The 20,251-nt window shown below is 45.3% G+C and overlaps 1 protein-coding gene across 2 annotated transcripts in view; it reads right to left on the bottom strand.

The window, feature by feature from the left end:
• Nucleotides 1–1,168: 1,168 nt before the first annotated feature.
• Nucleotides 1,169–20,251, bottom strand: part of ARHGAP31 (Rho GTPase activating protein 31) — a 198,848-nt gene continuing 179,765 nt past the window's right edge. For both annotated transcript variants that reach the window (XM_051779629.1, XM_051779628.1), the window contains 9 exons: nt 19,514–19,596; nt 18,793–18,900; nt 16,963–17,108; nt 15,021–15,219; nt 13,110–13,234; nt 10,639–10,698; nt 9,215–9,838; nt 8,566–8,876; nt 1,169–7,671 (listed from right to left, as the gene is read on the bottom strand). In XM_051779629.1, the coding sequence (XP_051635589.1) occupies nt 5,206–7,671; nt 8,566–8,876; nt 9,215–9,838; nt 10,639–10,698; nt 13,110–13,234; nt 15,021–15,219; nt 16,963–17,108; nt 18,793–18,900; nt 19,514–19,596 (4,122 nt within the window). In that variant the 3' untranslated portion in view covers nt 1,169–5,205. The remainder of the gene's footprint in view (nt 7,672–8,565; nt 8,877–9,214; nt 9,839–10,638; nt 10,699–13,109; nt 13,235–15,020; nt 15,220–16,962; nt 17,109–18,792; nt 18,901–19,513; nt 19,597–20,251) is intronic.

Genomic DNA, 20,251 nt, shown 5'->3' with positions numbered 1-20,251 from the left:
GCCCTGGCCACTCACACAACAAAAGAGGGGCTCAAACTCCATGTCAGAGGAAGACAAAAATGTTTGCATTGCATTCATAAACCAAATCCGGGAAAAGGAAAATGTTCCAAAACATCATTAGGGCACAGGTCTGTTTTTTATGAAAACTCTAGTTTAATCTAATGGCTGAGACCTGGCAAAACATCTTTCTTTTGTGGCTTTTGTTTTTCTTTCCTTTTTTTTTAAAAAAAAAAAAAAACCACAATTAGGCACGGGGGGCAGGCAAGTCCACACAGAGGAAAAAAGCTTAACAAAAATGCAATTCGTCAGAGCTAGCAGGAAAAATAATCACAAACCAGAGTTAGTGGGATTGGGACAGTCCCTTTCACAGTGTCTGACTTCCAGCCCTTCCTTTGACCTGGCAGCAAATAATATTTCAAAGGGACCAGTGCCTACAAGCACAAGATCTAAGGTCTGGACTGCTGCACAGAGCCCTGAGAAAGCTCTTACCTCTTGCCATCCTTCCTTTCTGGGGCTGTTACAGTCCTACTCCATCTCCAGTCAAACTCAGTAGCAAGCTTTCCATTCCTTGCTTGGAGCAGAACTAGTTATCACCAAGCCTTTTCATCAACTGAGAGCAAGCAAAGGCTAAAACAAATAGGGATCAGCTACAGCTTCTCCCCCCCTCCTTAGAGATTTTTATTCATTTTTTCTAGAGGTGGAGACAAGCAAAAGGGACAACTGCAAAACCTGGGCATGCTTGAAAGATAATATATGCTTCAGTAGACTGTTTGCATTTTCAAGGACTTGGGAGGAGATTATGGTGGAAAGTTAAATCAGTCCTTGCACTCTGGTCTCCCCTGATCTTATTCCTCCTCTCCCTGGACAAGATCCTGCTCAGGAAGGTGTATTCAGGCCTTCTGCCCACCACAGATTAGCCAGAACTAATTAGCTACTTTGTGGGCAAAAAGCCCACATTTGATCTCACACTCTCAGTGCTGCAAAAGTTGCAGCAGAAAACAGTTCCATGCATCAGCCCAAGTTTCACAGATGTGTAAAATACTATTTAGGCAATTCCTTCATTTTAATTACATTTTGTTTTTAATATATTTATATAGAATGATCTTATATATATATATATATGTATAAATTTAAAAAGTGTTCACCACGACAGGCATTTCAGAATCAATAAAGAAAGAAAAAAGATTTTTATTGCACCATTTGGACTCTGGATGAGGGAAAATGTTGCAGGCTTTATGGATGCTCTCTAATACAGATCTAAGTTCCTCTGAAGCTCTAAAGGTGAAAAAATAAGTACTTCGGTCTTTCTGCAGTCATACCATGAGAAGGACATCCCAGAGGACTGGGATTTATAAGGTAAAACACAGTCTTCCTTTCTGTTTACTCTCCTGCAAATAAGGCAGCTCCCACACAAGCTAACATTAACCGTGTCCCTCCTTTCTGTCAGGGGATTCTCATCTTTGCCAGCTCAGCCATTTCACTCTAAGCTACATTTAACAGAAGCTGCACAAACCCCCGACTACATGGGAAGAATAAGTGCAATTTACTCACTTGCCTTCCACTGGTAAAAGTCCACAAGCAACATATGCTGGTGATATGTCATGTCTGATACTGGGGCCATCTGCAAACTTGGGAATAGCCTTTACACTGTTCACAGCCTCAGGAGAATTGAAATGTACTGCTGGGTCCCTAAAATGATCTTTGTGGAGCTGCAAAGGATGAGCCAGTCTATTTAGTCTTTTCAATACCAAGAACAACCAGTAGCTCTCTGGTACACAAAACTTCAAACTCTGGGCCAGACCTTTCTCCCATAAATCTAATCTATCCCTCTTCATAATGCTTCACAGATAAACAATAAAAAAACAAAGAGAACTCCAAACAAACAAACAAATAAACACAAATCTCAAAACAAGGAGAAAAACCCATAAATCCTTTCTTAGAGAGATCAGGACTGACCCTAAAACTGACATCAGGGATAGCTTAATGAAGTTGGATCTCAGGAAGCTCCTGCCACACAGTCAGCACCATTCAGTGGGAGATGGCATCTGTCTTCTGGTTCTGGCCAACTATCAAACTCTGGTCCTTCAAGCTGACTGCAACTACCAGTATCAAATGGATCCATCATCAAGCATCACAGACTCTGCAGAAGGCTGAGTCTGAAGTTGAGAATCATGACACCTGTCCAACGGTGCACCTTGCAACTAAGCATGTACTTTCAGCTCTGCAGGACCTGAGGCTTTATCTAAGCGCTCTTGGAACATCAGCTGAAGGCTGGAGATGAAATTGTAGATAAGAAACAGGATCAAGCTACAAAATAGACATATCATTACAGCATCTCTGCTTAATTAAAATCCAGGACCCGGATCTGAGTTCAAATTCTGAAACATCCTTAAAAAGTATGGTCTGGATACAGATTTTAGTTGAGGTTGATCTTTAATATTAAGTAAAGATTTCTAATAATTTTCTCTTGCAGGAGTTTCACCACTTATGCCAAAAGCGCTATTACTTAGCGGAATGCTGTTAAGAGCTGAGACAGTGTATTATATACAAATTGCCAGACCTCATTTCTTGTTCATACATCAACTTATATGAGAATAAGGAGGGGGAAAAAAAGTGGTTTCAGCATGCCAAGGTTTCATCACATTTTCTTTTTTCTTCTGGTACATTATTTTGTGAGCTTCTTTAGCTCTCTTCCAGGTGCCTTGGCTGTCAAAACTTCTAGGAACTCAGAGAATAAATCCTTGTCCAAAGTAAACTATTTTGTTGATGCAAAAAAACCCCTGGGCATCATTTCCACAACTTTGCCTTCTTCTAAACTCTTACAATACCTCATATCTCACTTTCCCGAATCATTTGGCATTAACCCAGCCATGGTGATTAAAAGCTTTCTCATGAGGCAATAAAAAAGGCATTTGGGTGCCATGTTAATGCAGCCTAGAGCTGTGCTAACTATGAGGAGCATGGAGGACTGGCAACTCCCTGGTTTTTATAGGAGGCTGCACAGGCATCTTATGGTCTGGGAGTAGAATTATACAATTGTCGTGAAGCTGCATATTCTGGGCCTGCTGTCCACAGCTTGCCCAGCTAAAGCATAGGCTGACATCTGTGAGAGAAAATGGACCCAAACAAAAACTCCAGGCTCTCATCTGGTTTACTATTCTCCCTTAACAAAACCGACAGCATGGATTTAGTTCTCTGCTCTGTTGCCTCTTATATGGCATTATGCACACATGAGGAGTACAGTGGGGAGGATCAAAGACTGCAACTGGTGACAGGGAAAAGCCCTCTTTTTTTTTTCACACTACCTTTGCATATGGCAGGAGAAAATTCTGCTGAAGATATATTGCTTGCATTTGTGGACCCAAAACTTCTAAAAGCTACTCTGGTACCTCTTCCCGTTAGCAATCAAAGAGTGGAGAGAAAGCATCATACAGGCTCAGGGCCCTCCAGCCACAATAACACTAATAAAGTGACAGTCAGACTAGGAGCTCATGGGTTGAGTTTACTAACCATTTGAAACTGCTAGTACTTCAGAAAAAAAGCCCTAAACATACATCCTTTGGGAAATTCTGGCTGACCCTCATTTTGGTGGCTATAGCACTTCGTAACAGATGCTCAGTTACTGCTTAAACTATAGCCCATGATACCCAACAGAGGGCCTACAGACTCAGACATCTCCAGGAGTGATGGCCCCTGTAAGTGCCATTACAGGGACAATCTCAGTGCTGGCAGTAACACCTGTGTACCTGTCTCCTCCGTAGTCACTAGTGACACTTAAATTGCAGAGACAGCCTAGGCTGTGCCTGACTTTGCAATCACCCACGGTCACAAAGCAGTCAATAGATGAGCCTGTGGAGAATGTAGAGTTAGAGGCTTTATAAAGGAAGCTTTAATTCTATTCCCACAGCAGCTGTTGCATATCTGAACCTGTATTTTCCTGTAACATTAATGTTCCCTTCAGGAGAGACTTTAATTCACTTCAAATCTCCCTCTCAGGACTTGTTCATGATCTGTTCTGCAGTCCCACAAATCATCCTCTTTACCACACTTTTAATCAGTCTGAAAGCGCTGAGGTTTGGGGAGGTGACAACCAGCCATACTCTCAAAGGAATAGTGTAAAATCACAAGGAGTGGAAGTTTAAAGGAATAAGAAGCACCTGGGGACATGCCACACAGTGGCAATGAAAGACCAAGGGTCAAAGATATGTCAGTCAGGGTACAAGAGGGCAATAGCCCAAGAACATGCAGATCAGGAGATCCTCTTTCTTTTCTCTCCTGTTGGCAGTGTGGAGCTCAGCCAGAGATAGCTGCAGAGGTGTCACCTGGCTTTAAGCAATGATGAAAATAGTTGATACTGGACTTTGTTATGACCACATCTTGGCTGTCATTGATACCAGCCTGAGAAGTCTCTACTCTGGGCATCCAGCTGCACACTCATTCCTCATCCACATGGATCTTGTCTACCCGAGGAAGGTGTGGCTGAGCACACAAAACTCATGAGCAAGACTTGGAAGATTAAAAGAACAACTAGGCGTTTCCTGTACAGCTGCTTTCATTCCAGCGCTTGCACATGCTGGAAAGAGCACATCTTTGATGCAAGGATAGAGCTGGGGGCAGTGTTCAGGTTGTAGGTTTGTCATTGGAACATCCTTGAGTGTCTCACACCCTGTGTGACTATGACCTGCTCATGCCAGCTTCACTTTCCCCTTCAGCTATCCCCAGCCTCTTGCACTGTTTATTTACACTGTCTAAATCAAACAGGCCTTCACCAGTGTCTGGGAAACAATGGGAAGAGTTCCTAAACATCTGGATCTATCTCCTCAGCACCCTGGGCTGCAGTGTTTTGTAACAGGGTTTCCTTCAAGCCCTGTTTTCTAATTATACAGAGATTTATTTTTCCTTTTCTTCCATAGGGAGGATGAGACTTTCACAGGGCTTGTTAGACAGTAAGCACGAGAAAATGCAAGTTCCCTGGGACTGGCTTACAAAAAAAAAAAAGCAGGCAGTGAGGGACTAAGCAGAGGTGAGATAGGGAAGGAAAAGCAAGACAAAGAGACTATGACCTTCCATAGCAAAAAGCTTTGCAGGAAACCATAGAGGATTCAAGTCCATCTTGCACAAAATAACAACAGCAAAATGGCAACAGAATTGGTCTTGGACACTCCCATCCCAACCATCACAGAAAAGGAATAGGAGAAGCAGCTGCTATTCAATCTGCCTCCCACTTCGTCCATCCAGAATCACGGAGCGCCTCTGGGGCTGGTAAAAGCAGCTGGTAGATGTCTCCAGTCTCTGGCCATTCTTGGGGATGGTCATTTTGTTCCGCAGTGTCACCCCCTCAGGTGTCGTCCGCGAAGTCTCAGACAGATCACCACAAATGGGGCTCAGAGAGGTGGTCTGAGTGGGGCTCCTTATGGGTGATAATAATACCCTGGAGTCTGCTGAAGTGGTGGGGTGGTCCATAATGGGGAAAGGGGGACTGAAGAGAATCAGACTTTGGGGCCTCCCAGGCCTAGATCTATAGGAAGGCTTGGAGAACCCTGATGGCCTCTCTATCTTTGAAGACTGTGGGTTATCTCCAGCTGTCTCCCCTCCAGAGGTGCGCTTTCGTCGCAGAACGGGGGCATCCAAAGACGGGTTATGACTGGACTGAGATGGCTCCAGTGGAGGGCCAAGGCTGCCATGCCAGGGACAGGCTGAGTCCTTCTGAGCTGGGTCACTGTTTTCTTTCTCTGCTTTGGCTTTCTTCTCTGTCAGAGGGCTCTTAGGGGCCTCCAAGTGACTCCATGCCACCCATGGCGTTTGCCTGATGGTCTGCTTGGCTTCTGCCTCCTTCTTCTCAGCAGGTGGAGCAGCATTCGGAGCCTGCAGGGGCTGGGGGATCTGGGTGTACTGAATCTTGGGCGGTATCACAGGCACAGCTCTAGCCTGGCACATCTTAATCATGAAGGAGGTCCTGACTGCCGACACACTGACGGGGGCAGAGTTACGACGGCCAGTGCTGGCATGGGCCACTGCCAGGTAATCCAAGTCTAGATCCACAGGGGAATTGAAACTAGACCCCCAAGGAACACCTTTACTGGCAGCAGGGCAGTGTGTTGGCAGGGATGGGACAGAATCACTGCTTTTTACTTCCTTCTGCCCATATAGGAGATTCCCAGGGGCAGATGGCATGGACAGGTTCTCGAATGTGAAGAAATCTGGGGCTGGGAGGAGCGAATCCAAGTTGAGGGAGGAAGGCCTAGTCTTTACTTTGCGAGGTGTTTCTTCACCTTTATTACTCAGCTGTGACTCAGGGGCAGAGCACAATGCTTTGGTGACAGTCTCTCCTCCCAGGGCAGTGTCCTGAGAGATGGATAACTCCTCCTTTGTGTTCTTTGTCTGTGAAGAACTGTCTGGGCTCTTTTGGTAGGGCAAAGACAGCTCAGGCTTTGAGGTCCAAGGGTTTTCTTTGCTCACATCCACTTTCTTTTCCTCTGGCTCTGAAAGAGGTACTCTGTAGGGTCCTGCTTTCTCAGCTGGTACTTCCTCCCTGATGAGGGCATACTTCAGCTTCTCAGGTTTTGGAGATTCTTCTGGAGGACTTGGGCCATTCTCATCTTGCGTAGCTTTGCCCAAACAAGAAGGAGAGACGGGTTTTCTTTTGGACAGCTCACAGGTCACTGACAGAATGTCACTGTGTGGTTGCTGCTGCTCAGTGGCATCTATGAAAGAGAATGGGATAGTCCATAAACTCATCACTGTGTCTTTACTGTCCAGGGAGAGGCTGCGACTGAATCGTGGTCTAAGAGAAAGGCCTGTCTCTGCTCTCTGGCTCTGTGGATGAAACTCCTGTATCATCTTCTCCTGAATGTCCTTAGAGGTGGGGGAATGGAGAGGGCTTGTAACCCACTGGTGATCCTCCCATGGCTCCACAAGTTCTAAGCTCTGCACATTATCTGTCCAGGCGTCCTCATCATCCTGGTCACCAGCATCCTGGGTTCTGCTAACAGCATGGCCCTCCTTCACCTCTGGGATTCCATCTCCACTCAGTGCCTTGGAGGAGAATGTGTCCCTTTCATCAGTAGTCATTATCTCTTGCTTCTCCCTCTGAGTCTGGACTCTGGTAAGACCATCCTTTTCCCTCTGCTGCTGGCAAGTGCTATCTTTTTCTCTCCCTGACTCTGGACATGCTCCTTTGGAACAAGAAAATCCATCATTTGGGGCAATCTTATTAAATTCCGATTGACTATGAATCTTCTGGTCCAGGCTAGGAGCAAGACATTCACTCCTGCTGTCCACCATTGGGTGGTGGTTCTTTGGAGTGGCTGTGCCAGTTGGAAGAGTACTCAGTTCAGGTAGGGCTGAGCCACAGCTCTGCTGTGCAACTGCATCAGACTGGCAGTCGTGAGGGCTGTCTTGTCGCTCCATGCTGCTGGCACCAAATAAGGGCACCTGAGTTACTTGTGATGCTCTGCTTGAAGATGTCTGCTCAGCTAGTGTTGGACTCTGCCCTGGACCAGAGGAAAGATGGTCTGTTTGTACTGAAGAAGAAGATTCAGAAGTTCGGCTTGTCTTGGGGGCAGCTGCTGGCAAGAGCAAGAGCTCCTCTTCAGGTTCAATAATTTTCAGTTCCTGCTGTATCTCTGGCCACAGAGGTTCTAGAAGGGCATTTGCCGCATCCTCCTCAGTCTGAAAAACAAAAGAAATGCCATGACCTGGGAGCTCACAACTCTACCAGTAAATACCCCTCAATTTTCCCCAAACAGCTCTCTCAGAACAGAGAGGGTCCCAGATGAGCACGTTCATGGGTACAGAAATACAGACACACATACTGCTACCAGTTCAAGGAAGGAAATACGTCTATAAACAAGTGGGGTTATGGAGGAGAAGATCCGAGGTGCAGCCAAAAGGAGGTCTGGACAGATGTACTGAAACAGTGAGCTGAATGAGTAGCTGGAATATTTCAGCCCATTTCTCAGCTCTTCCCATTCAGGCTCGCTTGGCCTTGCCAGAGAATACGCATTCCCAAAATGCACACAAACGCGAATGAATAATCTATTCAAGGAGCTATGCCAACAGATCTTTAAATAGCTGTCCAGAGATGAGTATCACTGTAAGAAACTTGGTGAAAAGGCTCTGCTAGAGATACAGAGGAGGCAAAAATAGTAAGAATTTAAAAAAATTTGTGTGCGGCGAATGGAAGAATAAAGGACTGTTCAGGCTGTCCAGGACAAATGGGACAGCAAAAATAGAAGGGAAATTCAGAGACCGTGGGTCAAAATGCTCAGACATCCGGACAGTCTCACATCTGGAGAGTCTCAGAGCAGACAGATTGTAAAGGCTGAAATTGTATAGTTACAGGAAAAGAAGACCAAAAGGGGACAGTAGGTAGTTATGTAAAGGTAAATCACCACATGGTGCTGTGGATAGAAGTGAAATCAATTCATGGTCTATTCTTGACTCTGCTTTGCCTAGGCTGTGGACTGAGTTTTCACAACTACAGACACGATGAAACTTTAAACAACCTCTCAGTCACTACCATGACATGATCCCCCACCTTCATTCTCATGTCTTCTTGCTTACCACATCTCTTAGGCATGATCCTTCTTCTGTCTTAGCTGTCTCTAACTCCTGTTGATGACAGCTTCCTTCTGAAGAGACATCCTTCATATTGAGCTGTCCTTGCTCTGCTCTGTCTTCCAGGAGTGGCCCCTTATGAAACTCCGACACTGGTGTTTCTTCCAAGGTGGTTCTCTGCTCTAAGGACTGCTGGGGGCTCTTGGTGCTGCTTGTGCAGCTGCTTTGCCCACATGTCTTCTGATTTTCTGCAGCTGGCTGTGGAGTTTCTAAGGACTCAGGTTTCCTGGCTTCCACCAGTTCCTCAGGGTGAGAGCCTGGATCAGAAATGCAAATGAAAGATGTAACTGTTTGTGACTGAAAACTTGTGTCCTGAGAAAAAGTGGTGCTGCTAAAAGCCAATACCAACTAAAAAAGATGAAGAGCTCCCTCCAGGCACAGCAGGATGTTTCTGGGAGGCCATGGGCACTTCCCCGGTCTCTTTGCTGCAACAAACACCAACCTGACCTGCTTTCAGAGTCAACACCCACCCTGCTACAGCTTGGTCTCTTTTCCACCACAAGAGCAGGCTGGAGAAACCTACATGCCACCAAGCTGTGGGGCACCTCCAGTAGCACAACTGAGGATCCACAGCCCCCCCCTTAACACAATGTACCTCTGGATGCTGCCACTGGCAGAGTGGGCTCCAGCTGTTTCTCCTTCCGCTCCGTTGCCAGGTCTGTCCTTGTGTGGGTCCCTGCTTCCAGAGCAGAGGGGCTTGTGCTCTCCACCATTAGGGAAGAGAGCTCCTCTAGGCTGGAAAGGGAAAGCTTCTCTTTGGTGGGCAGGCGGCAGGGTGTGCTGTTGGTGCTGATGACTGCGGATACCCGCAGGGGGACAGATACAGCGAATGGCTCTGAGATGTTCAGGGCTTTCCTCTGGTGACGAGGAGAGGCCTCCAAGGGGAAGAGGCTGCTTGGGAAGCCTGACTTGGTTGCTGTTTCAGAGGTGTAGAACATGAGCGCTCCTTTGGCTGAAGTCTGCTCATTTTCAGCATCCTCTGCTACCCGGAAAACCTTCAGCTGCTCAGGGGGTGACTTCACCTGTAGTGTCCGGGGAGGACCTTTCTCCCCACTCAGCTCTGAGCTTCCTTTGGCCCCCATGGCAGATCCTTCACGCTCCCACTCATTCTCCTTGCTGAGGTCATATGTGCTGCCTGTTCCTCCTGTCCGTATCTTCGTCGGAACGAAAAACCCTCCAGTAGTCACTGACCGTTTGAACCTGCCTTTTTCATCCTCCCCTAGAGATGGGAACACAGGAGGAAGTCAATGGGAAACAAAGCACTAGCAAACAAACTTACCCTGTAAGGAGCCCTCATCAATCCCCCCAGGAAAGAGTCCTGCCCTGGTTAACACATTTCCCAGATAGATAGGAACAGTAGGTACTGAAGACCTTCCAGCCTCTAGCCCTGGGGCCTCCTTCAAACTGGGCAGGCAGGGCTGGATAGAATGCCCTCCAGTGGAAATCACCCAAGACTTTTATTGGATACCCTTCTTAACCAGATGCAACCAAGTCTAGGGCTGTGCACATGCCAAGCTTTGTCTTATTGCAAGCACTTTTCACTTATGAATTGGAATTTCATGCCCAGAATAACCAAAAAAGAAATCAAAGCAATCCAACTGCTAATAAAGATGCAGCTAGACACAGTGGTAACTCTCAGGGGCATGCACTGACATAAATGACGCAGAAAAGGGTCAAAAATGCATGCACACAAAGTTGGGGGCACACATCACCATACAAAAATACACAACATGGTGAGATAGACAAAGATACAGACTGCTGCATCCACTGAGGACAGCGAGGCAATGGAACAGGCTGTTCAGTGAAGTTGTGGATGCCCTTTCCCTGGAAGTGTTCAAGGCAAGGTGGGATGGAGCATTGAGAAATCTGATCTAGTGATAGGTATCCCTGGCCATAGTAGGGGGATTGAAACTAGATCTTTAAGGTCCCTTTGAACCCAAACCATTGTATGATTCTATGATCCATGATGCTGAGAATGCAGAGCTGCAATCCTTCACCGTTACACTATTGATGTCTCACCTTCCACTGGGAGAGAACACAAGGAGTCCATGCTCTTTGCAGGCCGAATAGTTGCTTTTTCTGTGGAAAAAAGAGTTTTAGAAGCAGGTATCAGATCCTGTGGCTTTGCAGGCTTCAGCCCATAAAGATCAAAGACTACGCACATATAGACAGGCGTGCCAGGCAGACATCAAATTTTCCATTTTCAAGCATTCCCCCCATGTATCTGCACCACGTGGCTTATTACCCACAACACTTGTCCGCACAGCTGGGGATCTGCTAGTGCTAACAACAGCTTTGCACCTGCTGGACATGTGGAGAGCTATACTTAACCCAGCCAGTCAACACCATCTCCACTGTGAAGCAGTTAAGCATCCCAAAAGCTGTTGTGTTCCACTGCCCTCCCTGATCGAGTCAGGCTATTGGTTGTGGGGCACTTTTTAACTAAACTGACATAAATGCCTTTCACCTCTCATTCCTGATAGCAAATGTTGGGTTATTTTTATGTTGCACTCCCTGGCTCTTTTGCTGATGTGAGCATGCCCTGCCTCCAGCAAGCACTCGGGGAAATTTATGAGGGCAGTAAGAAACCTATTTTCCTGGTCATTCTAGCTGGACTTGCTTGTCCAGAAACAAGCTGCCATTTGTTACTCGACACTCTACCGGTCTGTTCCTGACAGGTTTTGGAAGCTTGTAGCTGTTACTGCTTTGAAAAAGGGGGATGAGGAAATGTAGCTGGCAAGGAAGACAAGTTAGCCTCTGACAGCCCAAAAAGGGTCTGTGGAGATCTGGAAAATGTCTGGGAGTAAAATTTGCTGTTTACAGAGTTGCACAAAGTAGGTAAAGCAGAAAGTGAGCAGGCTTGTTGGACTTCATTTGTTTATATAATTAAGGCTTCTGGCTCTAACTTTTGCATGAGCATAGGAGAAACTCCAGCTACTTTTTGCATTTATATGGAGTCCTGGCTACTTTTTACATTTATATGGCATGATGTCTTGAGTACTGGCTCAACTTTCCAGGAGGAACAGAATTCAACCTGTGGAGCTCGCGTTTTGTGTGACTTACAGACTTTTGTGCATGGACACAAGCTGTGTTACATGTGCTTAGTTTCAACAGCAAGTTCATGTGTTTCCTCACATTAGGCTGTAAGCAGAGAGCACACAAAAATATAACATGGCAGTGCAAAAGTACTGCTTCTGAAAGGCACTACTTCAGTACTTAAAACTCTGTGCACAGTTTTGCATCTGTGTGTCCTGCTCATGGAAATGTACAGCCCTCTGTTGCTCAGTACTGTTCCTGGAACAAGGCTCAGCCTTCACGATCACTGGGCTCCAGTCATTCCTGGGCATCCTTGGGTTAGCACTATTTTGAGACAGAGTATTCCTTATCAAAGTGAAAAGGTGATCCCATGATCAAAATAGGATAGAGAGCTATTTTGAGGTCTACCATAGGCACTCTATGTAAAGCCATCTGTACATGCAAAAGCTGGGGAAGGCAGGGGTGCAAAAGAAGCTGGATCCAGCATTTGGCATCACACTAATTTCTGATACAAACAGAGACTGTCATATATGTGGTGGTAGGTAATGTTGCCAACGTTAACTATTTTATTTTAAGTCTTGCAATATTTGGTAGTGGTCCTCCAGACACCAGCTCCTGGAGTCATGAGATTATATAAATAAAAATTCCATCTTTATCTTCTTTTAAAAACTAAATTCCTTGACTTGGAGATACTAAAAAGTCTAGGACATATAAACCTAAAACATTTCTTTATGAACTCAGAAAAAAGGGTATGCTTTCTTTAAAAACTGTGATTACTTATAAGTCAAGTTCCTGATTTTCAGAACTTGAGTCATAATTTCTGAACACTGGGAATTGGCACTGTCATTTGATTTTCTAGGAAGTGGTGTTTAAGAGATTGCAGCTCAAAACAAGCTAGAACTTGGGATTACAGCCAGAAGAAAAGACAACTTCTCTCTTGGAAATTCTGCAAAAGCAATGGCTTCCTTCAAAGTCCTGAAAGCCAGGAGCCACAGGAATTCTTGGTACCTTGTTTTTCAGAAAGACATTGAACACAGTTGGTTCTTACTGCCCTTTAGTGGAAGGACAACCCAGAAGGACAGGCTAAAAGGACAGCCATTCACCCAGTGCCATGTAAGGAACATTAGGAGGCAGAGGCTGACTGTGCTGGAATGGACTAATCCAAACCTACATAGAATTTCCAAGTTCCCAAACTTGACAGCTGGACAAGAGGAACCTGTTTAGGCACCAAAATGAAATATTTACTGTAGCTGTCTGGCATATCCTCCTGAAAGGCTGCTTCTTGCCATCACATGAAAACGAGATGTGTGTGAAACCACACAACAAGCATGACCCCATTAGACCATCCCAAGTCTAATGGTATTAGTGGCATGTGGATACAGGTTGCCCCATGCTATCAACATCACAAGATAAAGCTTCAGAGAGAAACACTTAACTGAAAGGTGTGTTCTTACCAGAGAGCTTCTGTGCCCTTACAAAGACACTCCCATTTCGACTCAGTTTAGACTTTGATTCTGATCCAGAGCGGCCCAAGTTAAATATCGACTTCCATTTCTTGGACTTTGTGGATAATTTTCTCCTGGAAGGAAAAAAGGCTCAGGAGGTTACTGAACCCTAGAGACTTTTATCTTTTTAATATCCCACAAAGACCTCTGAGCTGTCTCCCCTCAATACTGTCCCTCTTTTCTTCCCACATCTCATTTAATTCTAAAGCATGTAAGGCATAGCTGCTATACAACCAACTCTTCTTGGTTATATAGCTAGCAATTACTCTGCAAGTGATTTATCTGTATTACTGATTTAACCATTTCATGGATGGAAAGTCACCTAAACCTTTGGATAGTTGGGTCTGGCATCATGCTACAGCAACTGTGAATGACTCAGCAATCACCCATGCTTTTGTCCAGAAAGAAGAGGTTTCCAAGGCTTGGACTATCATGCAATACACCAAAGAAAAGTTGCCTTTTTAACAGGTTTTAATGATACAATGCATGATAAATTCCAGAGAATGGATGGAACCGGTACAATTGCTCAGTGCAAAAAGCTATCCTGTAAAGGCCACATCTTATGATGAAAATAAAAGGATCCCTTAATAAAACTAGCTATTAATGCTTCTCAAGCCAACATTAATTTAATCATAGGTGTTATATATTCTTATGTAAGTATAATGTACTAACCAAATAAGAGGAGGCTTAAGGGAATTAAATTATTTTCTCGTTATTGTCAGAGGAAGTGGAACATCATTTCCCTGGGTGTCTTCGGAAATCACAGTTTTATGCAGAAAGAAACTGCCAGTCCTGTAGCCCTTTTTTTTCCTATGGATATTTCTACATGAAGCTCTGTTTTAGTTCCTTCACATATCCATTCTGATTCCTCCTTCAATCTCCCCTCTTCCAGAGCAAGAACTTTCTTCTCTCCCTGTCTTGCTCTCCATAATGGGCTTTCTACCCCCATAGTTCTACTTTTCTTTCAGATCAGTACTCAGAAGAGTACAAATCAGTCCTACAAACAGGATTGATATCTTGGGGATAGGACTGTTCTCTTCAAATGAGAAAGGAAAAGGCACTCTAGAGGGACAATACATCCTTTTGTCTTAAGCTGGTTATCCTCTTGCCAGTATTCTGTTAGACGGCTCCTTTTTGCTTTAATATATCGAGTAACAATAAATATCTTTTCTCTGGTGCTTTATGGGTCAGTAGATTAATGAGCCTCCTACTGCAGAGGCTGTAATCTATCAGAACCTGGCAGTGGAGTGGCCATGTATTAACAGTTAGATAGACCAATAGATAAATACTTAGGCTGGCCACTGTGCCAACAACTGCAGCAACCTCAGCTGAAATAGGACTCTTCTCCTGGCATAGACATAGCTGGCATAGGTACTACTATCTAAGTATCTCTCCATGCTGGGAGTGAAAATTAGCCTTACTACTTGGCCATAATTGCAGAGGAACCTGGAGAATGATGAAGCTGAGCAGGTCAGTGGCACCAGGCGTGCCGTGGATCAGCCACCAGCAGGTGGAACTCGTAGGCGAGCTGTGCCCCAACCTGCTCCACGTTCATCCCGTGTTCAGCCAAATTCTGAGCTGGCATAAGGTTGCAAAGGCAGCTAATTCCTCCCACAGGAGGCCTATGAAGTTCTGCCCTGATGGAGGGATGAGGACTAGTGGAGCTATGAACCCAGTAACTGCAATACTTCTCAGTAGCAGCTGTGCCTCTTTTGAAAAAGGTACAGAATTTTCTCTTGATGGTGGTTGTAGATTCATGTGTGCAGGTGTGGGAGTACCATGCTAACAAAAGGATCATTCCCAATCACACTAGGGAGCCTGCACTTTTTTATTTGCACTTCAACTCCTCTTGACACTCACTTGCTGTCGGGGAGGTCAACAACTGTGTGGAAGAAGGACCCAGTTACAGGCACAATTTCAGGCAAGCTGTTCTCTCTCCTCTCCTTCCGAGCAGGGTGGGATGCAGACAGACTCCGTGCCTGTGCTTCTTCCAGGCTCACCAGTTTCATTGGCAGGGAGGCTGAGGGGAGGGTCAGACTTTTCACAACTGATGCACTCTCTGAAAAGCAAGAAAATACATTCCAGCCTGGGGTGAGGAGAGACGAGAGAAAGAATTTCATGTCTTTGTTTGACTGGAACATCTCCTGTGGAGGGGGGAAAGGAGTGGCACGTGCAGGGAGAAAGGCTTTTTTTCCAGATAAGTCTTTCAACTCCCCAGCAACGTTATCCATCTGAGTGTATTCCCAGAAGGGGCCATGCTTGCCAGCCAAAGGCACTTCTGTGTGAAAGAGGTGTCTCTGAAAACCACCAGGATTCACACGGTCCCTTTTCTCCTCCCTCCTCCACCCACTCTCACCCTAACCCGATATTGGAGTGGTTCAGTCCCTGATCCAAATGTGGTGCCTAGTTCTTTCTCTCACTTCCACATCGTTCTCCTCGTCTTGCTCCAGGAAGGGGAATTGTTCTAAAAGCCAGCAATACTTTAACTTTCTAATCCATTTCAGGGCCACAGAAACAGTGGGGCTGACAGTCCAGGAAACTGAAAGCGCCTGTTTACAGAGGCAGTGGAAGAGCCAACCTCCCATATGCCACCCCAGCAACAGTGCTGTCCTGAACAGGCTGCCCCGAGGTGTGTGAAGGAAGCGCAGGCTCTGGAGTCCACCTGGCACTTAGCCCTACTGCTGAAGCAGGGTGCAAGTTCCTGCCTCTGCAGAGGGGCTGGCTGAAGGGGCACTTTCCCACTAAGAATCAACCGAGTTCATCAGCATGTTCCTATCTTGACTCCATATGTCTATTAAAATGCCAGCAGCGTTCAGCACTTCTCAAAGCTGGGCCGGTTTTGGGTCTGTGACCTGCAGTACAACCAGAAGTCTTAGAATTTACTAGCCAGTGTTTCACTACAGTGCTTGAGGCAGTACAGGAGCAGTTGCTCACTCCGTGCCTTCTGCCAGGGCATAATAAGGGCATAGGAATGACAACTTCACCACAATGCACGGGGGGTGTTACAAGTTGAGCAGGGCACCACACCAGAATCGTGGGATATAGGGACAGACTAGCACATGTTAAGGTAAAGATGGGCAGGACAAGCTGACACAGGGCTGGAAAGCAGAAAGGTGGATACTCCCTGATTTCTGAAGGTATTACAAGTCTTTACAGTGTGTAAAACAGAAAGGTGCATATTTCTGAAATTATTTGAGGTCAATGTGGATCCAAACCTTCTCACTTCACAGCCTTTGCCAACAAAACCATCTCTAAACAACAAAATCAGCATCTAAGAAAACTGTTGATGTCCCAGGAAAAAAAGAAATCTCTTACATAAAACATCATCAGGAACAAGACATAAGTTTTTGGAACAAAAAAATTAACTTTTGTCCTGGGAGTGTGACCTCTGACTTGGGTGGATATGGTGGCTGGAGGGCAGGTATTGTTGGTATGAGGAATTGTAACTGGGGGAGCCTGAGAGAAGAATTGAGATTGTGGCTGATGGACTTGGAGAGAGAGCTTAGACCAGGATCGAGAATCTGTCAGGTGGTCTTCTTTTTATGGAAAGCATTAAGCCAGATGAGATCATGCAAAAGATGACATAGGATCAACCTGAGAAAACACTGAAGGAGGCTAATATTCAAAAAGAAAATGTTGAAGATAGGGATGAAGAGAACAAGAATAATAAGGTATTGGGCTCAGGGTGTCTTTGGGGGAGTCTGTGATGCTGGTAAGGGTTAATGTGCTTGAAATATTAGTTGAAAGGAGAGCTGGAGTACATGACAAGTGACAGTGTAAAGCAGCTCAGGGAGGTTGTTACCAATGTTCTCCGAAGAGCTGGCTTTTCTGTTGTTGTTGAAGATCTGATCAACATGATTCAGGATGAACTCAATCACCAGTTGCTGCACTCGCACCTCCAGGAAAGCTGCATCCCCATTGCAGCCAACTGCCTCAATCTCCTTTGACCTACATGAGGAAAGAGGTGTATCAGTTCTGAGAATTGCCACACACAGCCCCTGGGAAGGAAAGACTAGATTTCTTCCTGCAAGCTTTGGAACAGGAATGATTTCCCCACTCTTGCTGCACTTCTTGTCCTCCTTTCCTCCCAGGCCCTCATCCTCTCTTTGCCTTTTCACTCTTTTAAAAATTATTTTCCTTGTTTTCTTTGCAACCTCTGTTATTTTCTTTCCTGACTGCGTTATTTTCCCTATTTGGCTTTTACGTTCCTCAACACAGATAAGATTGTGACTCTCAAAGTCCATCCTTGTCTCTCCTTTCTCCTCTTTTAGCTATTTCAAAATTGGGCCTGAAAGACAACACAGAAGCTTTCAAATGCTGCTTCTAGATCCCTACTCAATGCTTCAATATCTCTTAGTGAAATCCCTTAGAACCCTGCTCAGGTCTTCCGCATGTCAATTTTTTCAACGCTTTGCCGTGTGCCCCAGTAGTCTCTTCTCTGCCCCCCTGTTCTCCCACATTCTCACTCTTGCTCTCAGCAAAGAAACATTCCTTATCTTGACATGCCGAAGTGTTGCTGAAGAAATTATCTCTGGGCAATGGATCCTTTGTAAAGTTAATGACTGGTGTGTTAGATAATAGCTTGGGGCATTGCCAAGAGGATAACCCTGTAAGGAGACTGTAATTGCATTGCCTGCTCCTTCCTTTTCCTCCCTGGGACTTGTACTTATGAAAGATTGCAAAGAGAAACAGACTATTTTTTTTTGACAAGGATGGATGCTAGAATGAAATTGTTTCAGTAGTAAAGGCCCACTTTATTATATTCAATAGAGTCAACATTTGATTCTTTTTCAGAACCTGCTCTGCTAGTTTAGTGGTTTAGAAGGGTGAGATAACTCTTTAGAGAATGCTTTTCAGGCCTGTACCTCTCTAGCCAATGTCTTTTGCCAGCCCAGGGCTTCCAGTACCAGCTCTGCCATCACACCTTTCCTGCCCAGCTGCTGTCCTGGACTCTCCCTGCATAGTTCATTCCTCTAAATACAGGAATTGGATGGACAGCGAAGACAATTTCAACAGCATATAAAACATTTCTTTTTTTCCCCCAGACTCTATTTTTTCTTGTTCTTCTTAGCTCTACAACATATCAGCCAGACCTCTGCCTGAATCTTATCCAGGCTTCTTCCCAGCAGAGTGCCAGGCATAGAAACATGATAAACTAGGTGGTGATCTCAGATCTGACACTGGCCACCATTTTAAGCCCACCAAGCTCATCTCACTTTTGGGCAAGCAGATCTGGGCACAGGTCTGCAGTATTATTGCCCTGTTGCTCTCTCTTCCAAGCCTTGCTCTCTCTCACCACTCCGCTGCAGAAGCACTCGCACCATGAAAAATGTCATTAACGTTCCCCAGTGATGAGCTAACTCCTCATTTTTAAATCTATGCTCAACTTGCAAATAGCAACTTCTTTTTAATAAGAAACACACAAAACCACAAGTTTCCTTGGATGCTGGCAGTAAAACCTTAGATTATTCAACCTGGAAGAGCTGTTTGCTGTGCTCTGCTCTTCCCTTTAGTTGTTCAGCTTTTCCCTGTCTTTGCATTTTCCTCAGGTGATTGGGTCTTCAGGCTCAGGCGCTGGCATTCACCTTGGAGCTCAGCATGGTGCTCTGGACAAGAGGACTTTCTACTGTACCTGAGGAGATTTGGAGCCCACACCAAGGCCAGGTTTCTGGTGTGCATGTTGGTCATGTTGCTGAAGGAGGCCAGGTGAGTCAGATGTTTGATCAGGTATTCCAGCGTTCTGCAGTGGTTTCACATAAAGAAAGAAAAATGTGTCAACTTATCAGTGCCTGCCCACTGGGACAGCAAGGCTCAGACCCAGCTCTGTCCCCTTCTCAAGGAAGGCAGTGCCTGCAATGGCACAACAGACCCCACAGAGCAGAGGATACATAGCATCAGCATTTACATGGGATGGCAGTGAACACCTACAACTGTGCTCTGGGGTTGCCAAGGATGGGGCATGAACCTAACTGTCCTTAGCAAGATGGGAGCAAAGAAGATGGGAGATGGATGGAAGAGGAAGTGGGGTTATGCAAAGACTGAGCTGTTGCTCAAGCACCTCCAGCAGATCATCTTCTCCTCACCACACCTATGACACTGGCCAAGGGTGCCCTAGCAGTCAGAGCTGGGGAAGGAGGATGACAGACTGCAGCAAGGAGATCTTGTTCTGTCTCTAACAACAGTTTGTTCAATGACATTTAAATGCCAGATAAGTTGTTGTCAGATTTGAAAATGGTGAGTCAGCTCTGGGGAATTGATTTCTGGAAATGAATACCAGTGCTGTTTCAGGCAATATTCCCTGATGGTGAGGATCAGCACAGTGATCCTCAGCACCTCAGGGGACACGTTCTTACCTGTAATGTGATGGTGGGAGCTCCTGGATGACATTTTGAATTCTTGCCAACTGCTCGTCCTCGGGGAAGCGTGATACTGCTTCCTGCAGAGATACAAGGAAACAATACAACCTGGCAATGGACTTAGGGGAAAAGGAAAACGGATTAAAAAGGGTCACATGAGACAGCCTGTCTCAGAGGGAATGCTCTCTTGTTACCTTACAGAGCTACTGCTAGAAGAGGTTGCTTTGTGCCCCCAACACAGCAGAGATTTCCTGCATTGTTACTTCAGGTCTCAGTACATCATCCACAGACATTCAGACAAGGTGGTCAGTGTTTAGGGGAGAGGGGCATTTAAGGACTTAGACTTTCAATTATGAAATATGGGGAATTGGAGTTTGTTTGTTTGGTTGGTTGTTGTTTTTTTTTATTATTCTTTTCCCTTTTTTTAACTTGGGCAGTGATGGGTAAAATAAAAAGAGAGGGAACAAGACAAGTGAAAATAATGGAAAAAGTAAAAAACAGTGATACATTCCCCCACTCCCCAAACTGTGTTAAAAATCAATCAGGTTTTTGAAGTCCTGTGTTATGAGAACACCTTGGATATACATCTTTTATATTTTTCAAATAAGCTATATTTTGACTGTCACATGAAGATAGCTATAGGGATTGTTTGTGTGAGTTTGCCTCTTTTATGATGGGAGAAGCCTTAGCAAAATCACTGTCTAGGCAGATTAATAAATTCTTATACTCAGGGTT

Source organism: Manacus candei, unplaced genomic scaffold (genome assembly GCF_025592945.1).
Source record: "Manacus candei isolate 608988 ecotype Guabito, Panama unplaced genomic scaffold, ASM2559294v1 h1tg000014l, whole genome shotgun sequence".
Taxonomy (NCBI): domain Eukaryota; kingdom Metazoa; phylum Chordata; class Aves; order Passeriformes; family Pipridae; genus Manacus; species Manacus candei.
This window is presented reverse-complemented; position numbering and strand designations above follow the sequence as displayed.